Source organism: Plectropomus leopardus, chromosome 20 (assembly GCF_008729295.1).
Source record: "Plectropomus leopardus isolate mb chromosome 20, YSFRI_Pleo_2.0, whole genome shotgun sequence".
NCBI classification, from domain to species: domain Eukaryota; kingdom Metazoa; phylum Chordata; class Actinopteri; order Perciformes; family Serranidae; genus Plectropomus; species Plectropomus leopardus.
The window spans coordinates 17,624,548-17,647,154 of record NC_056482.1 but is presented as its reverse complement, the minus strand read 5'-3'; the positions used below and the strand labels follow the sequence as shown (position 1 = coordinate 17,647,154).

At 38.8% G+C, this 22,607-nt stretch overlaps 1 protein-coding gene across 1 annotated transcript in view; it reads left to right on the top strand.

Moving 5' to 3' along the window:
- The window catches only part of si:dkey-112m2.1 (transmembrane protein 132C), a 176,215-nt gene extending 155,638 nt beyond the window's left edge, over window positions 1–20,577 (top strand). The window contains exons 6-9 of the mRNA XM_042509583.1: window positions 4,411–4,619; window positions 10,930–11,239; window positions 18,356–18,547; window positions 19,504–20,577. Coding sequence (XP_042365517.1) covers window positions 4,411–4,619; window positions 10,930–11,239; window positions 18,356–18,547; window positions 19,504–20,577 — 1,785 coding nt within the window. The remainder of the gene's footprint in view (window positions 1–4,410; window positions 4,620–10,929; window positions 11,240–18,355; window positions 18,548–19,503) is intronic.
- Window positions 20,578–22,607: the final 2,030 nt, after the last annotated feature.

Below are 22,607 nucleotides of genomic sequence, written 5' to 3'. Positions count from 1 at the left end.
AATACCACATATTCAACTTTCTTTCTATGGGCTAAAACAGAATGGAATAAAACATATTGCAAGAAGAAAACCCAACTAGTTAAAACCAGGGGTATTTCTGGGATTTGAGGACATGCTAAATTTTGGCTTGAAACTTTTTTCCTTTGTATTTTTGGTGATTTTTGAAAACTTTCAACAATTATTTTTTCTTTAAAACTTATGGCTTTCTTTTTTTAAATTTTGATGTTTTTTTATTTTATTTTATTTTATTTAACTTAATTTATTTCCTTTACTTTTTTTTTTTTTTTTTTTTAAAGAAAATATGCCTTCTAACCCCATGGGGCTGCTGAAATAAAAATCACCAAAAAGTAACATCATTTATTATAGCAAGAGACTGTAAAAATAGAAATTATTGTTGGATTTTCACATTCCTGACAGTCCTTGAACATATCATGTGGAATGCACACAATCCACCAATTTGGAACCACTGCTTTGGAAAATGCTCTACTACAGTGCAATGTAAGCGTCAAATGCGCCACTCTGACTGGAACCAGACATTCACTCATTTTAAGCCAGTTTTCATTTCAGTCATCAACTCATACAGTATGTATGCCTTCCTCTGAACTGGATCTTGCAGTGTCCTTATCTGCGTTTGTGCTAGTCACTCTAGATAAAATCCAAGCCTGCATGATCAACAGCACAATGGATTGTTTCCATGGAGAAGTGACATTGATTTGGGCATGTTTTCATGACACATCTACGGTGATACACTTTTCATGCAGCGCAGAATATGTCACCTTCAAGAGATCTCAGTTAAATCTTTATGGTTACCATGCGCAGTGCTTTTCATAAGGAGGGATGAAGACGAATCTTGTATGTGGAGACTAAGTGGAACAAAATTAGAAAGGTAGAGACAGGTTGATGTAAATTGATTTCAGCAGCAGGGTGAGAGACACGGGTGGACCGAGAGAGGGGGAAAATGAACACAGGAACAAAAATAGAGGTGAGGCTTAAGTGACTCAATGAAGAGTGAAGTAGATTTTTTCTGCTCGCTCTCTGGATGGTTGCCTGTAGAAACCCTGCACATCAGTGTATGTCGAGTATGTGTGTGTTACTGTGACTTCCATGGGCACACACCTGCCGAACAGACTCATTTACATACAGTATATAAGCCATTATCATCAACTGGCATCAGCTGTTTGGCAGCAATGATGGCAGACAGCTCTAATTCCTCAAATAAAGAAGCAACCTGTTTTTGGTTTATTAAATTCATACCGGTTTACATGTATACTAGCGATGGGGCCAAAATCTTCTATCACAGTGTTCGAAATTTTAAGTCACAGAAACGTAAAATATCTGGATACAGTAATCGTTCTGTAATTTCCATTAAGAAAGTGGTTAAAATAACCATATTGTACTTTGTCTAAGATGATTCTTTTTTTATCTTTTATGTATTAATTATTCACATCCCCATTAGCTGCCACTAAGAGAGCAGCTACTCTCCAATTGTCCACACTCATCAAAACATAACAGTAAATAAATGCTAAATGAGCAGCAGTGTTGCATGTATTTCAATGCACTTTATGTCCGTTTCTGCACTGAGTATATATTTTCATGATGCAGCCTTTACATCCAAGACAAATGCCCCGAGGGACAAATACAGTAGTCTTGAAGCTTTAATTAAAACAAGATATATTAAACACATAAAAAGTTGTGTTTGTAAGCCTGTAAGAATGTGTTCAAGACAAGTAAAAGTATACTATAAAAACTATTGTAACACTTTAAACTGCATTGAACTTTTAACACTCTCAACTGAAAAAAAATAAGTTTTACTCGAACTTCAATTCAAACAAAAAACATCAACTCGCATTGAGCTTTTAGGTTCCTGAGAACAATAACTTCAAGTGTTAAAGGCTTCTCTAACACATGCAGGTATAAAATCACAGTACCGTTAGAGGCAGCGAGATTCACGAGAATCAAAAGATTATGTGAGAATCCAGCCCTGATTTGCTAACTACTACAGGCCTACAGGTGGACTCAATTCTATCATCACAAGGTGTAAACAGTAATATTGGCCAACCGTAATGTACAGCTTAAATAGGACACACAAGTGGAATGCTCCACTTCCCATTGACTGTAATTCTGTAACATGAATACAACTAAAGAACAGTTTGCACTCTACTCTAGATTTATACATAGATAGACACTCCAGTTAGGCTGTTTCACACTTCTTTTGAGTAAAACATTTTGAGTTGTCCTTGTGGTAGCTATAAAAAGCATTAAAAATAATAGAATCAGTATTATATTATGTCTTTCTGCTGCCTATATCAAAGAAAGATTGCATGCAAGGCTTAAACTGATGCATGATTTTCATAAGAGTGTCTTCTAGTGTTTTAGTTTACTTTATTTAATTTATCAAAAGGACAGCGTGCAATGACTTCAATCATTTACAAGAAATAAAAACATGGTTGTACCAGATTTGATATGTTGATTAATGTGCATTGTCCTAACTCAATAAACCGAATAAAGACTTAGAAAAAAAAGATTTACGGAGACACTTATGTCCATCTGTAGTACTACAATGATGCAGTACTGACAGTTACTGTACAGACCACCAGAAAAGCAGCTGCACCACAAAATAATGGACAGTATGCAAACTCAACAGCATAAAACACAACATGATATACACAATAACCACATTTTTTATCTTATCTTATCTAACTGGTGCATGGTTTTCATTATTTATTATTAAGTTTTTTGTTTTCATTTTTATCAATTTTATTTTTGTAGGACAGTGCTACTGAAATTACAATTTGGCCAGCAATAGGGTGGCCTGTCAACCATTTTCTAATTCACAATGACAATAAAGTGATTTACAAGGGATTTTTTTTTTATTGTTAATGTAAATAAGGTGCAAGAACACATCAAAAAAAGAGCTTGTTTAACAAAAGTGCCAGTGATGGATCTTCCATACTACTTGACTGAGACCCAAGCTGAGCCCAAAATTTAGAAACTGGCCCCGTTCCCCTGTTACTTTGGAAAATGGGCCCGTAAGCAAAACAAGCCGAATAGCCCTGGCTCACAGGACAGTAGTCAAAAATAATGAAAAATGTCCTGAAGAATTAATCAGAGCTCGATATAATACTTTCAAATGCCATGTTTTGTCTGACCAAGAGTCCATATCCCAAAGATACTTCATATACAATGATATAAATCAGTGAAAGGCAGTAACACTGCATATTTTTTACATTGTAGTTACACAATTAAACACATGACAGATGCATTTCACTGGATAATTTGAGTGGATATTGATTTCTATTTATTTGCAACATGTCACAGATTACATGATTATGAACCTTTATTTGATTTACACTGTGAAACAGATCATTTAAAGAAAAATCACAGATGACATTTCACACCACTTTGATACCAGCCTGAGAATCATCCTCTCTGAAGCACAACCTCTTCTCATTACAAGAAGCCTGAACATGTAAGAATTACAGTAATACTTGAGTAGGACGAGGGTGAGAGTGAAAGAGTGGGAGTCACCGAGGAAACGAAAGGGAGGACAAGGAGTGAACTGACAGATACCAAGCTGTCAGTTTTGTTCCTCAGAGATAGGGGGCTGGTCTGACATCATTTGAGAGTAAAGCTGCCAAGTTATATGCAAAGACATGGAGACAGATGACAGTCTTCTTGTGAGTGGTTTGCTACAAAGACGCAATTGTCAGTACTGAAGACGTGCTGAAATTACTAGTTGTGCCAATCAAGCTTATGATGGTTATTTGAGATTGAAATGCAAGTGATTACAAACAACAAAAAATGATGACAGATTGTTTAATAAATTTCAATTCAAGTTTCATCCTCAAGGGGAGAAAACATTTTATGTGGAGATTCTGGTGCTTTGAAGACACTGACAGACACTTCTGACGTTCCTGCTATATGATTTCTCTACGCTGGAGAGGCATCTGAGAAACCTCAGTAACCAATTGGCATTGTACCTCATGTTCATGCAGCCAACTGTAATTCAGTTTGAGCGAGTGTTTTGTTCTCTGGTTGGTTGAAGCAGGTTTGCATCTTTTCTCAGCTCCATCTGTTAAGTTGGACCAAAGTCCAATTACTTGCACGCCTATTATCCTTCGTGCACACACATTTAAGATGCATCTGTACACATTCAGTAGACCTGACACTTGAGGTTTCATGGAGGGAGTGCCAAATCTTTCTCATCTTTCTCACATCTCAGAAGAGGATGCTGACGGGAAATCATCAAACAGACAAAAGAACAGAAGATAATCTTTGTCAAAGCAGTCCAAATGATGACATTTCACAACTACATCCATGATAGACTTTAGAAATGTTGCATTTATATGATTTCTTAGAATGAATTTGAATTATTTTGCCGACTTTTTCATTTCTCCCTTTTCTCTCCAGGTGTCAAAGCGATGTGACTACGTGTATGTCAACGGGAAGGAGACAAGAGGAAAGAGCAAAGTGATGCTCAACTTTACCTACAGTTTTCTGAGCGCCCAGCTGGAAATGAGTGTATGGATGCCCCGCCTGCCCTTGTACATCGATGTGGCCGACCCCGAGCTCAGCCAGATAAAGGGCTGGAGGGTCCCTGTTAGTGCGGGCAACAGAAGGTAAGGTCTGATTGTCAAATGCATCTATACTGTTACATGTTGAACTGGCACTGGCCCAAATACCAGTTTTTGGGCAGCAAAGCCTTAGTGAGAAATGTCTGTGATAAAACAAATCTTCAAGGGAGGATTGGGGGGTTACTGTGAGATAAGAGGACATTTTTTTTGGAACACTGGTTTTCAGTTGGTGCGACTAATTTACAGGAAAAAGAGCCATTTTGATAGCACACAGGTCGCAGTAACAATAGCCATAGTAGCTATTTAAAGAAAACAGGGGTTTTCTGCCACAATTAAAACATCTGCCACCATGTATGAATTTTTGAAGCTGCACCATTCATAAGCAGGAACATTGGAACATTTATACCCTTTTGGTATAAAATACTATCAAAGCACAGAGCACACTCTGCACACAGACGGGAAAGCAGAACACCAAGCATGGTAAAATTTAACTGTTTATTTTGCCGAGTCTAAAAGTTTGCATTCACCACCTCTGTAGCAGCTGCTCTATTCATCCGTGAATCTGATAAGCTCTGACTGGATCAACAGATCAATAATCCACCCTACAACTCAAACTACTCAAGGTGCTGCTGAAGAAAATTAGGAGTCATGAAGAGTTGTGCCGGTGCTGCGTTAATGGACCCACAAAAACATCTGAATTTTCAGAGGTGACACAGGATGCTGATTTGCCAAGATACTTGTGGTTTTGTAACTTGCCAGTTTCCTTTGACATATCTGGTACTAACCTTTGTAAATGTTAAAACTACTCTAGACACTTGAATTTGTCAACATCACACCAGCAGCTCTATAAGCCTGTCATGGGTGGTCAAACTGTTGGAGTTACAAAACTCATCAGTAACTTTAAATGTCCTTGTATGAGAAAAACTAATATTGATTTTGGTGCACAATGAATTGTGAATTACTTTTTCTTAATTCATGGGTTATTTGTGAATTCGGGAGTAATACAGAACAGTGGAGCTTACAGATTTGGACATTGATTACCACAGCGATGATCCAAGGTTTTACACCTTAAAGCATGAGGGTCAGCCATATGTTGTAGTCAGCCTAAGTGTTTTTGTTAAATTTACTCCTATTTTGAACTGGACACTTAGCACTGGCACTACATTAGCAGTAGGGTTGAAATGGTATGTGATTTTCACAATAACTAAACAGCCGGTGAGATTCTCAGTCTGGTTGCATTTTTGTTTTGTTTTTTCATGACCATGAGCAAATGTACACAGTAGATAACCAGCAGTTCTCAAACCACAGTATACCTTGCAACCAGTATACCACTGCAACCCTGATCAGCAGCTATAAGGCAGCTATTCCCACCAAAACATCTTTGATCCTTGCTAAACCAACACTAAACTCTTGAACAAGCAATACGCAAAATAGATTTCTGGCTTCATCCAGTGACTACCCACATATCACAGCACAAGCTGGCCACGTTAAAATAGTTCCTGGACAAGTCTAAATTCCTTTATTTAGGTCATTAACTTGAGATGTTTTTTAACCACCCCTGCATGAGAATCCCAATCACATTCTTCACTCGGTAAAATAAATGGGAGGCTACAATAAATTGTCTTGCTAATGTTGGTGCAGACGTATGAGGCATAAAATGCAGCTGCAGAGCTGGTATAATGAGTGTCTAATAATTCATTGGACTGGTCTCCCAAAAGGTACTAATGCTGAATAAGAAATGAGCAATAATTTTGAGCATTACGGAGCATGGCCAGAATTCCTGAGGCTGAAAAGTGACACAGTGTGTGATGATCTGTGCGGCGCATCGTGAGACGTACAAGGCGGTTGCAATAAAAATATTGAAATTGGTGACTTTTTTTCCTTCAAATATGAATGCAGCTGATTAAAATACAAATAACCCTATTCAAATCAAAAGATCATCACCAGGGCACACTGACTAATTTACATTTAATAACAGCTATTATGATTATTATTCACTGTGATCATACAGGCAGTAACTATGGTGAAGACACAAAGCACTGTTTTTGTAATGTAAAAAAGAAATTCATATTTTCCATCTGAAAATTAAATTCATGCACAATGTATACAGTGAAAAAAAAACAGTAATAACATGATGTCACGGTCGACATACATTCTCTTTAGTGTTGGCAATTTATTCAAATAAATAGATGATGAAGGTCAAGTCACAATATGAATTTGCCTCAAATGGAAACATTGCTGGCACTGAAAGGTGTGCAGAGATTTTGAGACCTCAACTAGCACCAACAGTTAATGTTTTCAATGTAACTCTTTTATCCATGAAACATCTTTGCAGAAAGCATCTTTTTAAAGAACAGTCCTGCCACAAAGTCACTGCAGTGTCATTTCCCATTGGCCAACACTCCACAGGGTGGCACTCTAACACAAATACCCCCTGCTATCCATGCCTGATCCCATCAGTCATCTGTCAAGTGCATCACTGCATGAAGAACGCATTAAATGTGAATTTTATGTGTATATGTGTGAGCAGTGGTGGAAGAAGTTTGCAGTTCCTTTACTTTACTGTTACTTGAGTAAAAATAAGTAAGTATAATCACAAAAAATATACTTCAAGTATTAAAACTAAAAGTATCCAATGTAGAAAAGTCTTTAAGTCTTTAAAAATGGGGGGGAGGCACCCCAAAAAACCTCAACATTATTTTTTAAAAACTGTTTTGTTTTTTTTTTTAAAAAAGAAAAAAAAAAGGTTTATCAAAACAGTTGGCAAATAATTTGCTTTCAATCAGCTGATAGATTAATAAACTGTTTGTGTCAGCTGTACTTTTATAAACTGTACGGCAATTTAATTTATTACAAAACAACATACTTTATAAACTCTTGTGTTTTTATATAAACATCTTAATATGTAAAGTAACTGAACCTGTCAGATAAATTTGGTGAGGTAAAAGTACAATATTTCCCCCGGTAATGGAGTGGATTAAAAGTATAAAGTGGCATGAAAAGAATAGATTCCAGTGAAGTACAAGTACCTTAAATTTATACTTAAGCACAGTACTTGAGTAAATTTACTAAGTTGCATTCCACCTTTATGTGTAAGTGAGAGAGAAAAAAAAACAAACAAAAAGAGAATAAAGAAAAGAAAAAATCTCAGTTTATCAGTGTGTGCGTGCTCCAGCCTTGTGTGCACTCATTCGCATTCACATGAGCGTGCAAGCCACCTCATTACACTCTCGACACCTTGGCTGACCTGTCACTCACTGCTACAAACATGACCTGACCTCTTGTTTCTGTTGCCAGCCACAAATGTCACCTTGGTTTAGACGGCGGTCCCTTCACTGATGTGGAATACGGGAGAGGGAGGGGATGTAGAAGGGAGGTTAGGAACTAAGCCAAGCCATTGGGCCACAGCATGTTACCCTGTCAGTCCGTTTTTCTGCCTGACCGGCCATGCCTCATTAAACCTAATGGAAACTGTCACTGTCACTCCCTCCTGGCCACCTGACTGTTAGAGAGAGATATGCAGGCCGAGCTTGAATGTGTAAGAAAATAAAGGTGAGAGTGTGAGAGAGAAGCAGAGTGTGAGAGTTGAAAAATAGATTACAGGAAAGTCAGCAAAGAATTGATGTGTACACTATAGAGTGAGAGCCAGGTGTGCAGTGAGACGAAGCGTTGACAATGGCAATGCACAGGACAATAGAACAGACCTACATAGTGATAAAGAGTGATGGAAGATGAAGGAGGGGAATGGATAAGACTGATGTATACGCCCTAATAGCTATAGCAATGTTTCTCTTCATTGTCAACACGACTCGACTCTCTGGAGCAGATCAGTGTCCCAAGGCCACAGCTCCCACAGTTCAGTATGGAGACCAAAAAATAAAATGTGTTGTTGTTTCATATGATGTATTATAGTACTTGAGGGAGCTGTTTGTGTCTAGAGGCATTTTTCAATGTATTTTTTTGGAAAGAAGTGGAACCTACAACCTTTGGGAGGTACAGTAAATTCCAGTTAATCAAGACTTAAGATAACGTGCTGATAAAATATAATACTCTAGAGCAGACTTAAAGCTGTTGCTGTTGACTTTTCTAAAAAATACGATTTTGTCCAGCCGGTCTTATCCTCAGGTCATCAAATAACACTGCTTTGTCAGTGATTTTGGCATAAGATACCGATGCCAAAACCGACCTTTCACAGCCATATTAAACATCACTGGCAACCAAGTGGGAGTTTGAAATGAGACCAGACAGAACCTTTCAAGGCTTTATGATGTGCTGTCAGTTAGCTGGACAGCACCTGGTGCGGCCGAATTATATGCGGACAGGGGGTGTTTGTTCATAACACGGCTGGATGGAACCTGTTGCGGCTGTATGATATGCCGCTTCATGGTGTCAAGTTGAAACACTGAGAGTAATAACATAATATGAGAAGCTGGACGGTGCAAATAGGGCAGGGGGAGGGGTGGCAGATGGGTCCAACAAACCCCCGACTTTCATCCAGGAGCCCAGTATTTGCTCCTCGTGTAAACCCAACCATGTGCTTTTGTTGTTTAATCCTAAATCTGTGCTTTGGTTTACATCCTGGCATTGGTCACAGCATCCTAGAACATCAACAGCAGACACAGGAGGATATCTAGAGCTTAATATGTAGATGCAAAAGTCTGATGACAAAACAGCGATACATAACAACTTGGGATGTAAACGTGTTGTTTTCTCTTACTGGATGAATATGCCACTATATCAAGACAGTAGTACATGAGACAGATAAGCAGAGAAAAAAAGCTTTCTTCCTTTGCAAGAATACACTATGCCTGAACAAATACAAACAATCAGAGCAGAGGATTCTCTAACACAGCTGTCAATTACCTAAATCATTGCTCATGAACTGCGGTCAAACCAAAGACAGCATCTAAAGATGGACAACTGAATTTCACTTATCCCCACTGTACAAAAGTTAAGCCAAAATATCATGGCTATATCTGCTAGCATCTTGCACTGGTGACATCATTTAAAACCGGAGTCTAAGCAGTAGCCATTTCCACAGTGTCGTGAGAAAGTTTGCTCTGGACAGTGAGTGGTGCTTGGTTTTGGCTCGACTGTTTTTAGCATGGTTCCTGGGTCAGAAATGTTCTCTTTTTACAGCTAAACAGTACACTAAAATAATAATAAATATTCTGTTACTGTGTTGCCTATTTCTTGACTCAAAAGTTTTCAGAAACATGTTTTAGCTTACCATTAACCTGTAATATGAGATCCAGCCAGCTGCCATTGCTTTGTTATTGTGGTAGTTAAAGGGTTTTCTGCCTCTGGAGCAAAAGTGTCCCTTTTTTATGTTTTCTCTGATCATGTGTCACTGTTTTCAAAAGTATTTTTGTATTTCTACCGCACAAATGGCATAGTTTTACGTGAAAGCCCTTTTTATATTGGTCAAATACCTCGTGCAACCAAGTGGGATATTTAATGTTCTAATTTTGTTTTTCAGAAATGTATAAACTTGCTATAAGTGCAGCAAAACCTTATATCAAACATCTAGGTGCCATAAAAATCGTGCCTGTTGGCGTTGAGACTATATTTTATCTTTTAAATTGCACCATGCTGTCTATTCGTATCACTGTTTGGATGTCTTACTAGATTCACACAGGTACCTATTAGCCCTTCCATAATTCTTTGCAGGATTTTCTGATTTCCACTCACTGTCTTTCTGTTCTACCTTCCCCACTCTAATGTGGGTCTTTTAATGTGATAAAGGGCCACATAAACTTGGCTTAAATAGGAGGAAAAAGAGCAGAACAAATGTGTCATGAAATTCCCCAGCTAGATTTGCAAACATTCATTTGTTACAAACATATCTTTCTGAGATGGCTGTATCTGCAAAGTGTTTGCCGTGGGCCAAATAAATGGCAGGCACGCAGCAAAAATATCAGTTGCCCTTTTAAAGAAAATGAGAAAGCGAGTAAGGCATCAGTTTGTCACTGCAAGCTGTTTTTAATGGATTTTTTTAAAACACTGGGAGCCTATGACTTTCGGGAGGTCGGGAAAACCTGCAGCATGACCGACAGTCAAAGCTTTGACTGCAGTAAATACATCAGAGGGTTTAGACTTTATGGGCATCAATGGTGATAAGAAAAAATGAATTACACTGAATGATGATAGGAAAAAGTAGAATTACACTGGTGATAACCTTCAAAGTATTTTTTCTCTTTAGGACTTCTCCAGATACAAAGAGCCACCAGTGCTTTTTAGCTCAGAAACATAAGTATACTTATGCAACGTGCTTCTACATTTTTCACATTCCTTAAGTAATTGAGCCGTACTTTATACCCATTGCTCATCTGTCCCTCTCTTCACATTCCTGCAGGTATGAGAGGGTCACTGACTACAAGGATGAAGACGATGCAGCTGAGGAGAGGACAGAAAGTGGCTGCGTTGCCCAGTATCAGAGCACCACCCTGCGTGTCCTCACACACTTTGTGGCAGATACGGGGGAAGTTAGAGGAGCCGTGGAGGAGGATGGGCTGGGCCAGCAAAACTTTCTGCTCGGAAGCGACTGGCAGGTGGAGGTGACACAGCTGGTCAAGGATTCTCTGAGGGTGGAGGTCCCGAGGGTTGCACAACTGATGGAGGGCCAAATCTTAATAGGGATGAGCGCCGGAATCACCAAAATACAGGTTGTGTTTTTGTGTGTTTTGTCTGTGTATGTGCCTTTTGTGTGTGTGTGTGTGTTTGTCTGTTCTGGTAATCTAATAGGAAGAATGATTTGTCATTTTATCTTGTTTCTTTTACCCTGAAATATCGTGATATTTCAGGGTATTTTGTGATAACAATATCCTTAATGATATGACAAAATGCTGAAAAATATTATACTATTCATTTCCAACTAAAAGATTATCTCTCACTTCTTTAGTTTGTAAACAACAGCAGCAACTCAGATTCTGTGTAAAATATAAACAGTGCGAAAAAATTCTATCTACAAATTAAAACACCTCGACAGTTGCCAAATACCTTAAAACGTTCCTTAAATGTACCTTTTGAAGTATTAATTTTGCTTTCAACCATGCTTGTTGGTTCTGTGCATAAAGGCATGATGTCATTATGTCAACAAGTCGAAATATTGCCATTAATATCAAAAATTATACAGGTATCATGGTTAGCGATGATATAGCACACCCCTAATGGTCACATTCATTAGCATTTTCCACACATTCATGTATTTGTGGCAGCCCCCTACCATTAAAACATCTCCCACTGGACCGTTTATAAGGAGCGCTGTTGGAATATACCACACTATCTGAGCACAGACACGGCAGCAGAACAAATCTTTAGCTGTCTTTAATGCATCATGTGTGACAAACAGCTCTGTCTCAAAACCTAACCTACTCTCCAGGATATTTTATCAAAATGACTTTATTCTACATGTCTCTCAAACAAAATGTTTGCAATTTAAAAAAAAAACATATTCTGCGCACCTCATGACTTGGTCAGGACATAAAGTTACATGACATATATTCATTGAGACTAAACTGCAGGCTGTTAGAGGAGAAAATGAGAGGGGATGTAAGTAAAGGTTGTAAAAATGTAAATAGAAAACATGAATTAATATGTTGGGAAAATGGCCAAGCTCACATTATGCAATCCACCAGTTTATTGGTCCAGTGTGGCATGGTGCATTCTGGCGGTTGTAGTTTGTCTACCTCTTTTAGAAAAGTGAATCCCGCAGCCCTTTTCTTCTGTTTTCTCTGGCCATTAGGCACCAATTTCACAAGTGATTCTACCTCATAGACCGGCTAGTTTAATGAAAAGATCTGGTCATGAAATACTGCTTTAATGATTGGAATAAATGCATAAAAACAGTAGTTGGAAATATGCAGACCTTGTCTAATCTTCCTCTCACTATAAAATGTATTCCTGCACACGTTGACTCAATAACTGAGTTGATTTTAAACATAACTAATTAAGTGGACTCAAGAGTATTGACAACTGTGTTAAGGAGACTGTGACATTTATTTAATTCAGATCAATTTAAGGTCCAACTTCAAACACAAGTGCTTTCAAATTGTTGACGCCGAAAGCCAAGAATAATCACTGCAGTAACCAAGTAGTGAAAATATATCGGATTAAACTTATTAGAGATACATTATATCATAGTAAGTCATGTATGTCCAGTTAAATGCAGGTTATGTAATGAACATAAGGGTTAATTGCACTACTTAATGATGTCAGCTATGTTTTCAGTCTTTGATATGCTGCTCAGGTGCTTTGTGCAAACGTTAAGTCACTCTGAATGAAAACATACTCTTGATTTAGAGTAAAGCTCTTGAGCTTAATCCAAAGACATCATGTAACCACTTAGTGAAACAGACATATGAAGCAAAGCATGACTTCAGCTAAAGGAGTCAACAAGGCTAGGTATTGGCGTGGCTTTCCTTACTAATTTTCTTAAAAACAAAACAAACCCATTTCAGTGTCACCATTTCTTGTGATCTTAATTTCGATGGAGTTATATTCACAGTTATTTTGAACATACCTTCATTTACTGGCTCTTTCTATGCATCTGAGACACACTATTAGATATAAGATATTTGCACTTTTCATGCAGGTACACATTGGCCTTTTAGCAACATATATATGCTGGGCATGTTCCAGCATCTGACAACAATTCTGTTTTTTCCAATATTTGGTCATACACAATTTTTTTTAGTATGACTTTTTAAAATCTAATTCTACAGTACATATCTATTCAAACATTGTGGAAGAGGATACATAGAAAAACTGAATTTTATTTGTTCTTTCAAAACTGGTCAACTGTCATTTACATTTGGAGGCCTATTTGGAAATTATCTCAAATGTCTTATAAGACAAAACTGCTTTACTGTGTAACATTTTCCAAAGCAAAGAATTTAGTAGAGTGTTGAATGTACAGTATATTTAAGGTTTGGTATTGTTTATATTTGAGCTGATACAAGTATCAGTATCAGTACCTCAAATTTGGTTTTAGTACCCAATGGTATCTTTACTTCTTCTTTACTTTTTCTACAATAACAAATGTGCAAATTTTGAACAACCAGTGAAAGTACATAATTTTAGAAAAGCCAAAGCAAACAATTGAGTAGCATGTAGAATGTACAGTATCTTTAGGGCAGGTACTGATCTGTTGGAGATGATATCAGTACAGGTGACAGTGCCTCGTATTTGGTACCAGGACCCTTCACTATATTTTCTTTTTCTATAATAATAAAGATTAAACTTTTGACAAACCTATGAAATACATACATGATTTTAAAAAACCCACAAACAACATTGAAACAATACTATTTTTAAAGTAAAACAGAAAAGAAAATAGACCATATCTATCAATGTAACATCAATACCTCCCTGGGACGCCAGTGGAGCTCAGTGGCCGGCTTCTCAGCTTTGAAGCCCTTTGCGGCACTTCTATCTCTTTTCTGAACCTGGCGGCTCCATAGAGCTTCATCATTTCTTCTGTTAAGTACCACAAACCCTGGAGGCCGGGGCACTTTGGGGCACTTTGCAGAGCTTACGCCTCCTTTCTGAACCCTGCATTATCACCCAGTTGCATTATTAAACAGCAAAATTTGGTACCGATTGTTTTAATGGAAATCTGTACTTGGTAGTACATTGTGAATCAGTCGGTTCCCTTAAAAGTATTGGGTTAGCTGGCCCCAGGTATCTTCCTACCTCCCTAGATCCATTCAAGATGACACAATAATGATAAACTACTTTGAGTATACCTTTTTATCTCTTTCAGTGTTGGATTTGAGTGTTGACACGGTTGCCCGCGGACTCATTTAAACAATATACTATTGTGCCTATTGTGTGGTAATGTGCTGGTTGAGTGGCACACGATAAGCTAATGTGGAAATTTTGAAAAGGATTACATGAACTTGAGAGCTCCTTCATTCAAAAAAAAGGAAAAAAATAGAGGGAGCCTTGCTACAATCATCCAAGAAAAATAGTGCTAATACACTACATGCTCCAGTTTCAAAAGGCTTTGAATACATAACACATTAGGAGTTTTATTTTGATCAAACTGTTCAGAATTACAATGAAGGACTTGGATTTGACAATTACAATAAAACCAAGGATTTCAAAAGACCACAGAGGTATCAAAAGATTCCATAGTGGCCACACAATTGGTAATGTGATCATTATTATACTGGGCTGCTAGTTCAATGTTGTATCAGGAGAAATGAATGAATCCATTTAAACACCAGCTTTCTGACATGTTATGGATAGACTACTTGCATGCTAACACATTTTGCCATTAACCTTTGCAGAAGTGTCAGTATAATGAGTCAGAGCAACATGGTCCGGGCAATGCTGGGTCGTATGTAATATTGTCAGTAGCACCATGTGGGATCCAAGTGCAAACAGGATTTCTTGGGGTAAGGTAGTGGACGCCCTCTGAGATTTGGACAGAAATCATACAAGACAAGACTGACAGCTTTGAATAAAAAAGAGGGAGGCCTGGCAGGGGTCTTTAATTGCTCTCTGGAGCTGAAATGAAACAGCCTGTAAACTCTGGGCCTGGTGTGAGGAAGGGACTTGTCTGAGGACATCTGGTGGGAAAATCTACGGACGATGGATGCAGACCCAAGGCAGAACCCATAGTCTCTGTAATGGGGTTGAGGAGAGAAACAACATCTCTGAAAATTGAACAAAGGACTCTGATAAAGGGGAGGAGAAGGGATCTGACTACTTCCACAGAATCAGGGAAAGGATCCTTGACATCTCTAAGAGGAGAGCAGCGAAAAGTCTGGACATTTGTTCATACGCATGTAGTCAGGGTTAGGTTGAAAGGATTGCTGATCTATTTGAGGAATGCAAAAGAAATGCTCCTGTCATTTTGTGGAGAGTTCTGTAGGAGGTTATAGATTAAACATCCTGCCTTATTTCAAGGAGACAGATTCTTATGGCCGTTAGGCAGCTTCACCTGATGAGAAAAGGTGATACAAGACTTCTTGAACTTTACATTTAGGAAACGATTTATACGTTCTTATTTTAGTAGCTTAGAGGGGTATTTCACAGATATAAAGAAGGCTCTCACATTAAACTAGGATGTCTATTCAGTAGAAAGACTGAAATACTTTTTAAATGGGTGCTAAATGACCAGAGAAAACAGACAAAAAGGATGCTTTTTCTCAAGAGGTAGAAAACCTACAACCACCAGAATGCATAGCGCTGCAACAGACCAATAAACACTCCAGCTGGTGGGTGACGCAATGTGAACTGGTCGGTGTGAACAATCATAGAAGGCCGGATCTTGTATTAGGGCTAAACAGTCAGCTAAAATATGTTTCTGATAACATTTGAGGCAAAAAGGCAATGCAGTAATATAAACTTGGTTAAAATTTACTCAGCCCTGCTTATTTTACCATTTAGGGCCTCTGTTTTCACTGTGCAGGATGCAGTATTTCCTGTTCACAATCTCTCCCTATTATAGTTAAACAGGGCATTAAAATATGTTTAAGAAATCATTTTTAGGAGACAAATATGCAATGCAGTGGCAGAATCCTGATTTATATATGGTAAGCACTGCCTAGCTTTACCATTTGGTTGAATTTCAGTCTGAGTTTGAGAGAGAGAGAGAGAGAGAGAGAGAAAGAGAGGTGGGTTAGTCTCTTGATCCAGTGCTACACTCTTTTTGTCAGTTGTGGCTGCATGGTTCGCGACTAATATGAAAAATGTGGAAGTACAACCTGTAGTTCGAGCAGCAGCCCAAGAGCCACTGAAACTCTGGAAAAGGGGATATCTAAGCATTGATTGAATGGAAGGAAGTTTACCTCAGTTTATCTACACATACTAGTCACACTGTTGTGAAAAGCTGAAAATCAGCAAAGCATTCCTTCAAGTTAGAAAAGCATATAGCATATTTTGACTTCAGCTTGATTTAATGTATAGCAACTGATGATGATGAGTTTACAAAGAACACCTGTTGCTAAACGGTAAAAGGCATTTGTATTGCACCTTTCTTGTTGTCTGACAACTCAAAGCACTTTTACACAGCATGTCACATTTATCTATTCACACATATACACACAAACACACATATTTACACATTGGTGGCAGAGGCTTCCATACAAGGTGCCACCTGCTACACAGCTAACAATCCACAAAGCCTCAAAATATTGGGCTCAGTATCTTGCCCAAGGATACTTCAACAAGCAGACTGGTTCCAGGGATTAACCTGCTGATCTACCGATTAGTGGACTCTATCTCCTGAGCTACAGCCACCCTGCAGCTACCAGAAGTGCAGCTAGACTCTTGTATAATTCAACCAAAATGAGAGATTTTTCTCATGAAACATTTTTAACATGCCACCAGCCCATAATTCCCATATTTTTTTTTTTTGCCAGTGCTTTCCTCTTTACAAAAAAAAAAACTATGCTTTTAAGTTAGTGAAAATCAACACCAGTCTGCATTTTTAACCTTTGCACTCATCTCAGAGATAAGGTTGAACCATTTTATTTTTTTTTTTAGACTACACAGATTTTAGCAGTGTTTTTCATTCAATGATATCAGGTTCACTGTGTGGGAGGCAAAAGGGAAAATGAAAAAAGGTAAACCAAAGGGAGGAAAACAGGGAAAAGGGCCCGTACAAATGAGGCAGTGATCGCTGCTGACAGTTCATTATGGCTGGTAAATGTGGCCATGCGGGGGCGGCTGGAGGAGAGACTGGAGCCCTAATTGGACGAGATGGGAGGGACTCTCATCTCATAACAATATCACAACTATTTACATGCTTGCACCTCTGGCAACTCGTGAAGGTGGAGAATATGTTAGTATCGTGGAGATTACATGTTTGCATGTAGGAGTGTTTTTACAGAGAGTATACATTTGTGTTTATGTCACAATGTTTTCCTATCTTTGGAGAATTCATGCATGTGGTCTCCACATATTATTCAGTTCAGAATACAGGGGAAATGCTATTATTTTGTTCTATTTACACCATTTTTTATCAACTCAGTACAAAATCAAGGATAGGGAGGCAGATGAAACATGAAGGAAGTACAGGAAAAACGCTTATTTTCAATTGACAAAGCCCATGAGCAGCCGTATAATTTATAAGTCATGCACCAATGGGAGTAAAGGAGGAGTCAGATAATGATAAAGTAGAGCAATAATGTCCACAGAGGTGGTCAGGGTGGATGAATAAGCCATCAAACCATCTGACTTTACCACAGGAGACTTGTGTTCATTTCTGATATACAAAAAAGTCAAACTGGTTTATTCCTGTTGTCTTTCTTTATTCCTGTTCTTTATTCCTTGGATACGGTTAGGGATCACAGTTGATCCCTAATCGTATCCAAGTGGTTATTATTGTAACCATGATGATAAAGGTCCCCTAACCTGAACATGATTACCAGACACTAGACAACAACTATAGATTTCTACACATTTACGTTTCTCTGGAGTTTTGACAGGTTTAAATTACATTTAATTCGCACACATTTAATAATCAACAGTGGCAATGCTCAAAACCTCAAACTTTGAGATCAGAAATAAATAATTTTATACAACTTTTTATACTCAGGTTAACTGTAAGCTCCGACTCATCAATCTCATTGATATGACACCGTTATAGTACTTACATTTTAATCCAGTCTTGTCTTATCAAAGTCACAGCTTTTATTATCTATTTTTAGCGCATCGCCTTGTCTTAGTCATAGTAAAAAAGGTCCCTCCCTATCATAATTAACTAAATTAACGTCATCTTGGATCTTAGCGGACCACAGTGAGTAGCAAGTGTTTTTCGTGTGTTTCAGGTGCTGTCCCCTCTGACTCCATCAGTCCTGGCTGAGAGGAGCATCAGAGTGGTGGATGATAAAGTGAGTGTGACAGAGCTGGGGGTGCAGTTGGTTTCTGGACTCTCTCTGTCACTGCAGCTCAGCCCAGGGAGCAACAGGGCCATCGTTGCCACTGCAACCACACAGGAAGTTACTGAATCCCTCAAACAGGTACAAATCCTAGACATGCAAAGGAGGGGGGTGGGTCTTATCTTTACTGTATTAGCACACTTTGTGCATTGTATGTGGCTTGCAAGGCTGAATCAGACTTATTATGGAGTATATGATATGTGATGCAGTTTTTCTTTTGTAATTAATTCACTCTTGATATAGTGAAGTCATCTCTTTGATTTGCATACCCAACCACTGAACAGCTCTGTTATTCCCATAATTAGACTCTCAAATGGAAAAAGGCTACTGTCTCTTCCCTTGGAGAGAAAAGAATATTTGGCTTTCAGAAGAATAGTTTCATATCCAATTGTTTCCATGAGCCTTTCTACTGTAATTAAGGCTCACTTTTGCTTCCACCATGTTCCTCCGTTTTATTCTCCAGTCATTCTTCTGCATTACGATAACTGTTTTTGGGGTTATTTTCGGGGTTATTTTTGCTGTTTTACTGACACAACTTTCAGAGTCCCCGCCCATGTTCATAGACTTTCATAAACCAGATTTCCAGACTTTTCCATGACTTTTCATGGACCCATAAAAAATCAGAATGCATTTTTTCTTGCCCCACTAGACTAGTGTTTTTCAAATACGGAATATAGAATATCAGAATCAAAATGATTCAAACTCTTTTTAAACATTATTTCAACCAGTACGCATACAGGAAGAAAGAGATGAACCCAAGGCAAGACTGACAAAATAGAGGTGATGGTGAATAAAACACTGTCACACAGCGACGCATATTTGAGCTATAAAGCGTTGATGGCTGGGTTGTTGTTGCAAGATTATAGTAACATTATAATTATACACAAGCAAATTGCACGACGTTTCCAAAACTCTCAAGGATTTTTAGAAATTTCATGATTTTTCCAGACTTGGGAAAAGTGATTGTGAAATTCCATGACTTTGCCTGGTTTTTCATGACTGTGGAAACCCTGAACTTTTTTTGTGCATTTCCTTAGGAGTCCCTCATCAGTGCTTGGCTCCAGTTCAGTGATGGATCCATGTCTGCTCTAGATAACTACAACCCTGCCCATTTTACCCTGACAGCCACCTCTTTAGATGAACAGGTGGTGGCAGTGCAGCATAGTGCAGCCTGGAAGTGGCCTGTCATTGTTGCCAAGGGGGAAGGCCAGGGTTTGCTTGTGCGCGTTGAAATGAGCCAATCTGAGGTGTGCCAGAGGGGAAAACGGCGTACTGTCTTAGCCACTGGAATGGCAAACATACAGACAAGGTTTGGTCAGCCAGAGGAGCAATACAAACAACCGGGAGATCGACGAACACGTCCTGATCCTCCATATTATGGCGGATCCATCGCAGACATGGAAACTGGGTTGATCAACCGTGGAGCGACTACCATCAGGGGCCACGTCCCAGTAAGGCCTAATGGGGGCCGTCTATCAGCGGACAGCGGGGCAAGGGTTCCAAATGAATTCTCTGAATATCCAGACCAGGCAGAGCTGCCTCGTAGCCGCAGCACTGATGACGACTTGTTACCATCCAAGCGAGGTCTAACAGACCTGGAGATTGGTATGTACGCCCTGCTGGGAGTCTTCTGCCTGGCCATCCTGGTTTTTCTCATTAACTGCATCTCGTATGCATATAAGTACCGTAGCAAACAACTGTCCTTGGAGGCCCCAGAAGCAATGCCCCATGCCCATGACTGGGTTTGGCTGGGCCAAGACGAAGGGTTATGTCTGCAGCAGCAGCAACAAGACGAGCTGAGCGGTACCCTAGAGGAGGGTAGTCAACTTTTAAATGGAGGCATCCAGCGTGGTAATACTGGTGTGGGAGGCTGTGGTTCGAGCGGGAGGAATGAGTCGCTTAACTCACCCACCACCAAGAGAAAGAGGGTGAAGTTCACCACCTTTTCCAATGTCAAGTCTAGTAATGGATGTCCTGTGCTCAGTCCATTAGCACTAGTGCAGACCAGTGAGATAAAATGGGTATGTCCGGACATCGAGCTTGGGGACTCAAAGGATCTTAGGAACTACATGGAAAAGCTTAATGAGAATGCAATTAAGAACATTGCATAGGGAGTGCTGGGTGTTTTCAATGAACTAAAGAGAAACTCACCTGAATGCCTTCAGAATAAGGAGGGAATGATGGTTGGCTGGGGGAAAGGATAAAGGGTGTGCGGACTGGGGCTGCTGTTGAACTGCTTCTCACCATAACAACAGAATAATGCGTTCAGCCTCTGTTGTTTTCATGACAGTACCCAGAAAGGGTAAAGCTACAGACCATGACGAGACATGATTTGCCACGACACCACAGCATAGTTACGAGGGGGAAAATGTGAACTTGATATTGTTGCTTAACTTAAATGTATGTTGTTTGTCTTTACTTGAGGTTCAGTTTCCTTTTCTATGCGCCATGTACTTTTGATTGAAGTTTTCTTTATTAATTCATCATGTTTTAATGTTGTATTTGTTGTACTTTTTTTGCGCTTTTTTTAAGAGTTGCTGTATGCTCTGTACCACACGTCAGCAATTATAGATTCTAGGAGAGAAGAGTTCAAAGCAATTTTGTATTGTATATAAATGCAAAGTTTGATTTGGAGATATTATGTGTATAGTAACATTTTGTAAAGTGCTGCTTGGTTTCGGTTTGGTTTTGTTTGTAGTTACGTTTTTTGTTCCGTCTCCAGAAAACCAGATCCATGCATGATGTTATTAAAGAGGAGGCATGTGTGTCTGATCTGGTATCTGAAATGAAAGTGTGTAGATAACTAATACCAATACCTCTGGAGACATGTCAGCTTAATATAATTGCATTCATTCATCCTAGAGCTGAGTTTTGGGTTGGTTTCAGTCTGATGATTTTGGTTTAAGGATTTTTTGTTCGCCCGTACATTTCCCCTCCTTATGTTGATGTTATTATGTATGCGATCCCCTTTGATTCAGTTGCAGATCTCACATAAAGCAGACTTTTTTACACTAATTTAAATTCTGATGCTACAAATCAAAAAAGAAATTAGTCACATTCAGAAAAACACTATCAAGAAAGTCAATAGACAATCACATCAATAATGTATGGGTTAATCCCTTCATTTTTAATGTTCCATAAAATTCAGTCCAGTTTACAGTTTGTACGGCCCTAAAGGTGGAGATTAGTTAACATAGTTGATTTTACGGTGTATGGCATTTTGGCTCCCAGAAAAAGCACCACAACAGTGAATGAGCAAACTGAAGTGAACACCCAAAGTCCGACCTCTTCACCCCTTTTGTCATAGATCAGCATTAGTCAAGTCCATCCCTTTTCTATCTCTGTTTTCAAAATTGGCTGCTGGACTAATTAAAACTGAAGGTGACTCTTCTCCATCATGCTGCTGTGTGATTCATTGGTCTGACTGTTGTATTCTTTTCTCGGTCTGTCTGCTTTTGCTCATCTGACTGGTTTTTGTGAGTACACAGACAGTGGCTTCATCAAATATCAAAATGAAGTGCCTGTGGTTTGTTGACAGTGGGTGCAGCTGCCAGCTGAAGCAGGAGAGATAAGCTATCATGCACGTATCATCCCACCACTCAAAACCACCTATACATTCAGGTATTTGTTTATTTTCTCTATCTAATGTATGAGCGGTATTTATCTGTGTACTACAAAATGATCACGTAAAAAGTATCTTTGCCATTTGGTTTTTAAACTTTAATGTTTGAAAAATAATAATCAATGGTTACAGAGTTACATACATTTAAAACAAAAGTTCACCCCAAAGGCTAATTAACACAGGCTATTTTGAGGTGTATAGGCAATTGAAAGTATAGGCAAGGCAAGGCAAGTTTATTTGTATAGCACGTTTCAGCAACAAGGCAATTCAAGGTGCTTCACACAGAACATTGAAATACAACAACAGGGGGAAAGGAAAATCTATAAAAAATCTTTAAGTTGTCAAATCAGTTCCCATCAGTGGAGGTAAAGAGGCAATGAGTGGGAGAAAGACAACTGAAGAGTCAAATTGACAACCATAAAGAATGAAGCTGTATCCAGCGGAGGCAGTAATAACATAAACTTAATAAACAGTCCTTTCATCTGCTTTAAGCACCCTATAATAATAATACCTGTGAGT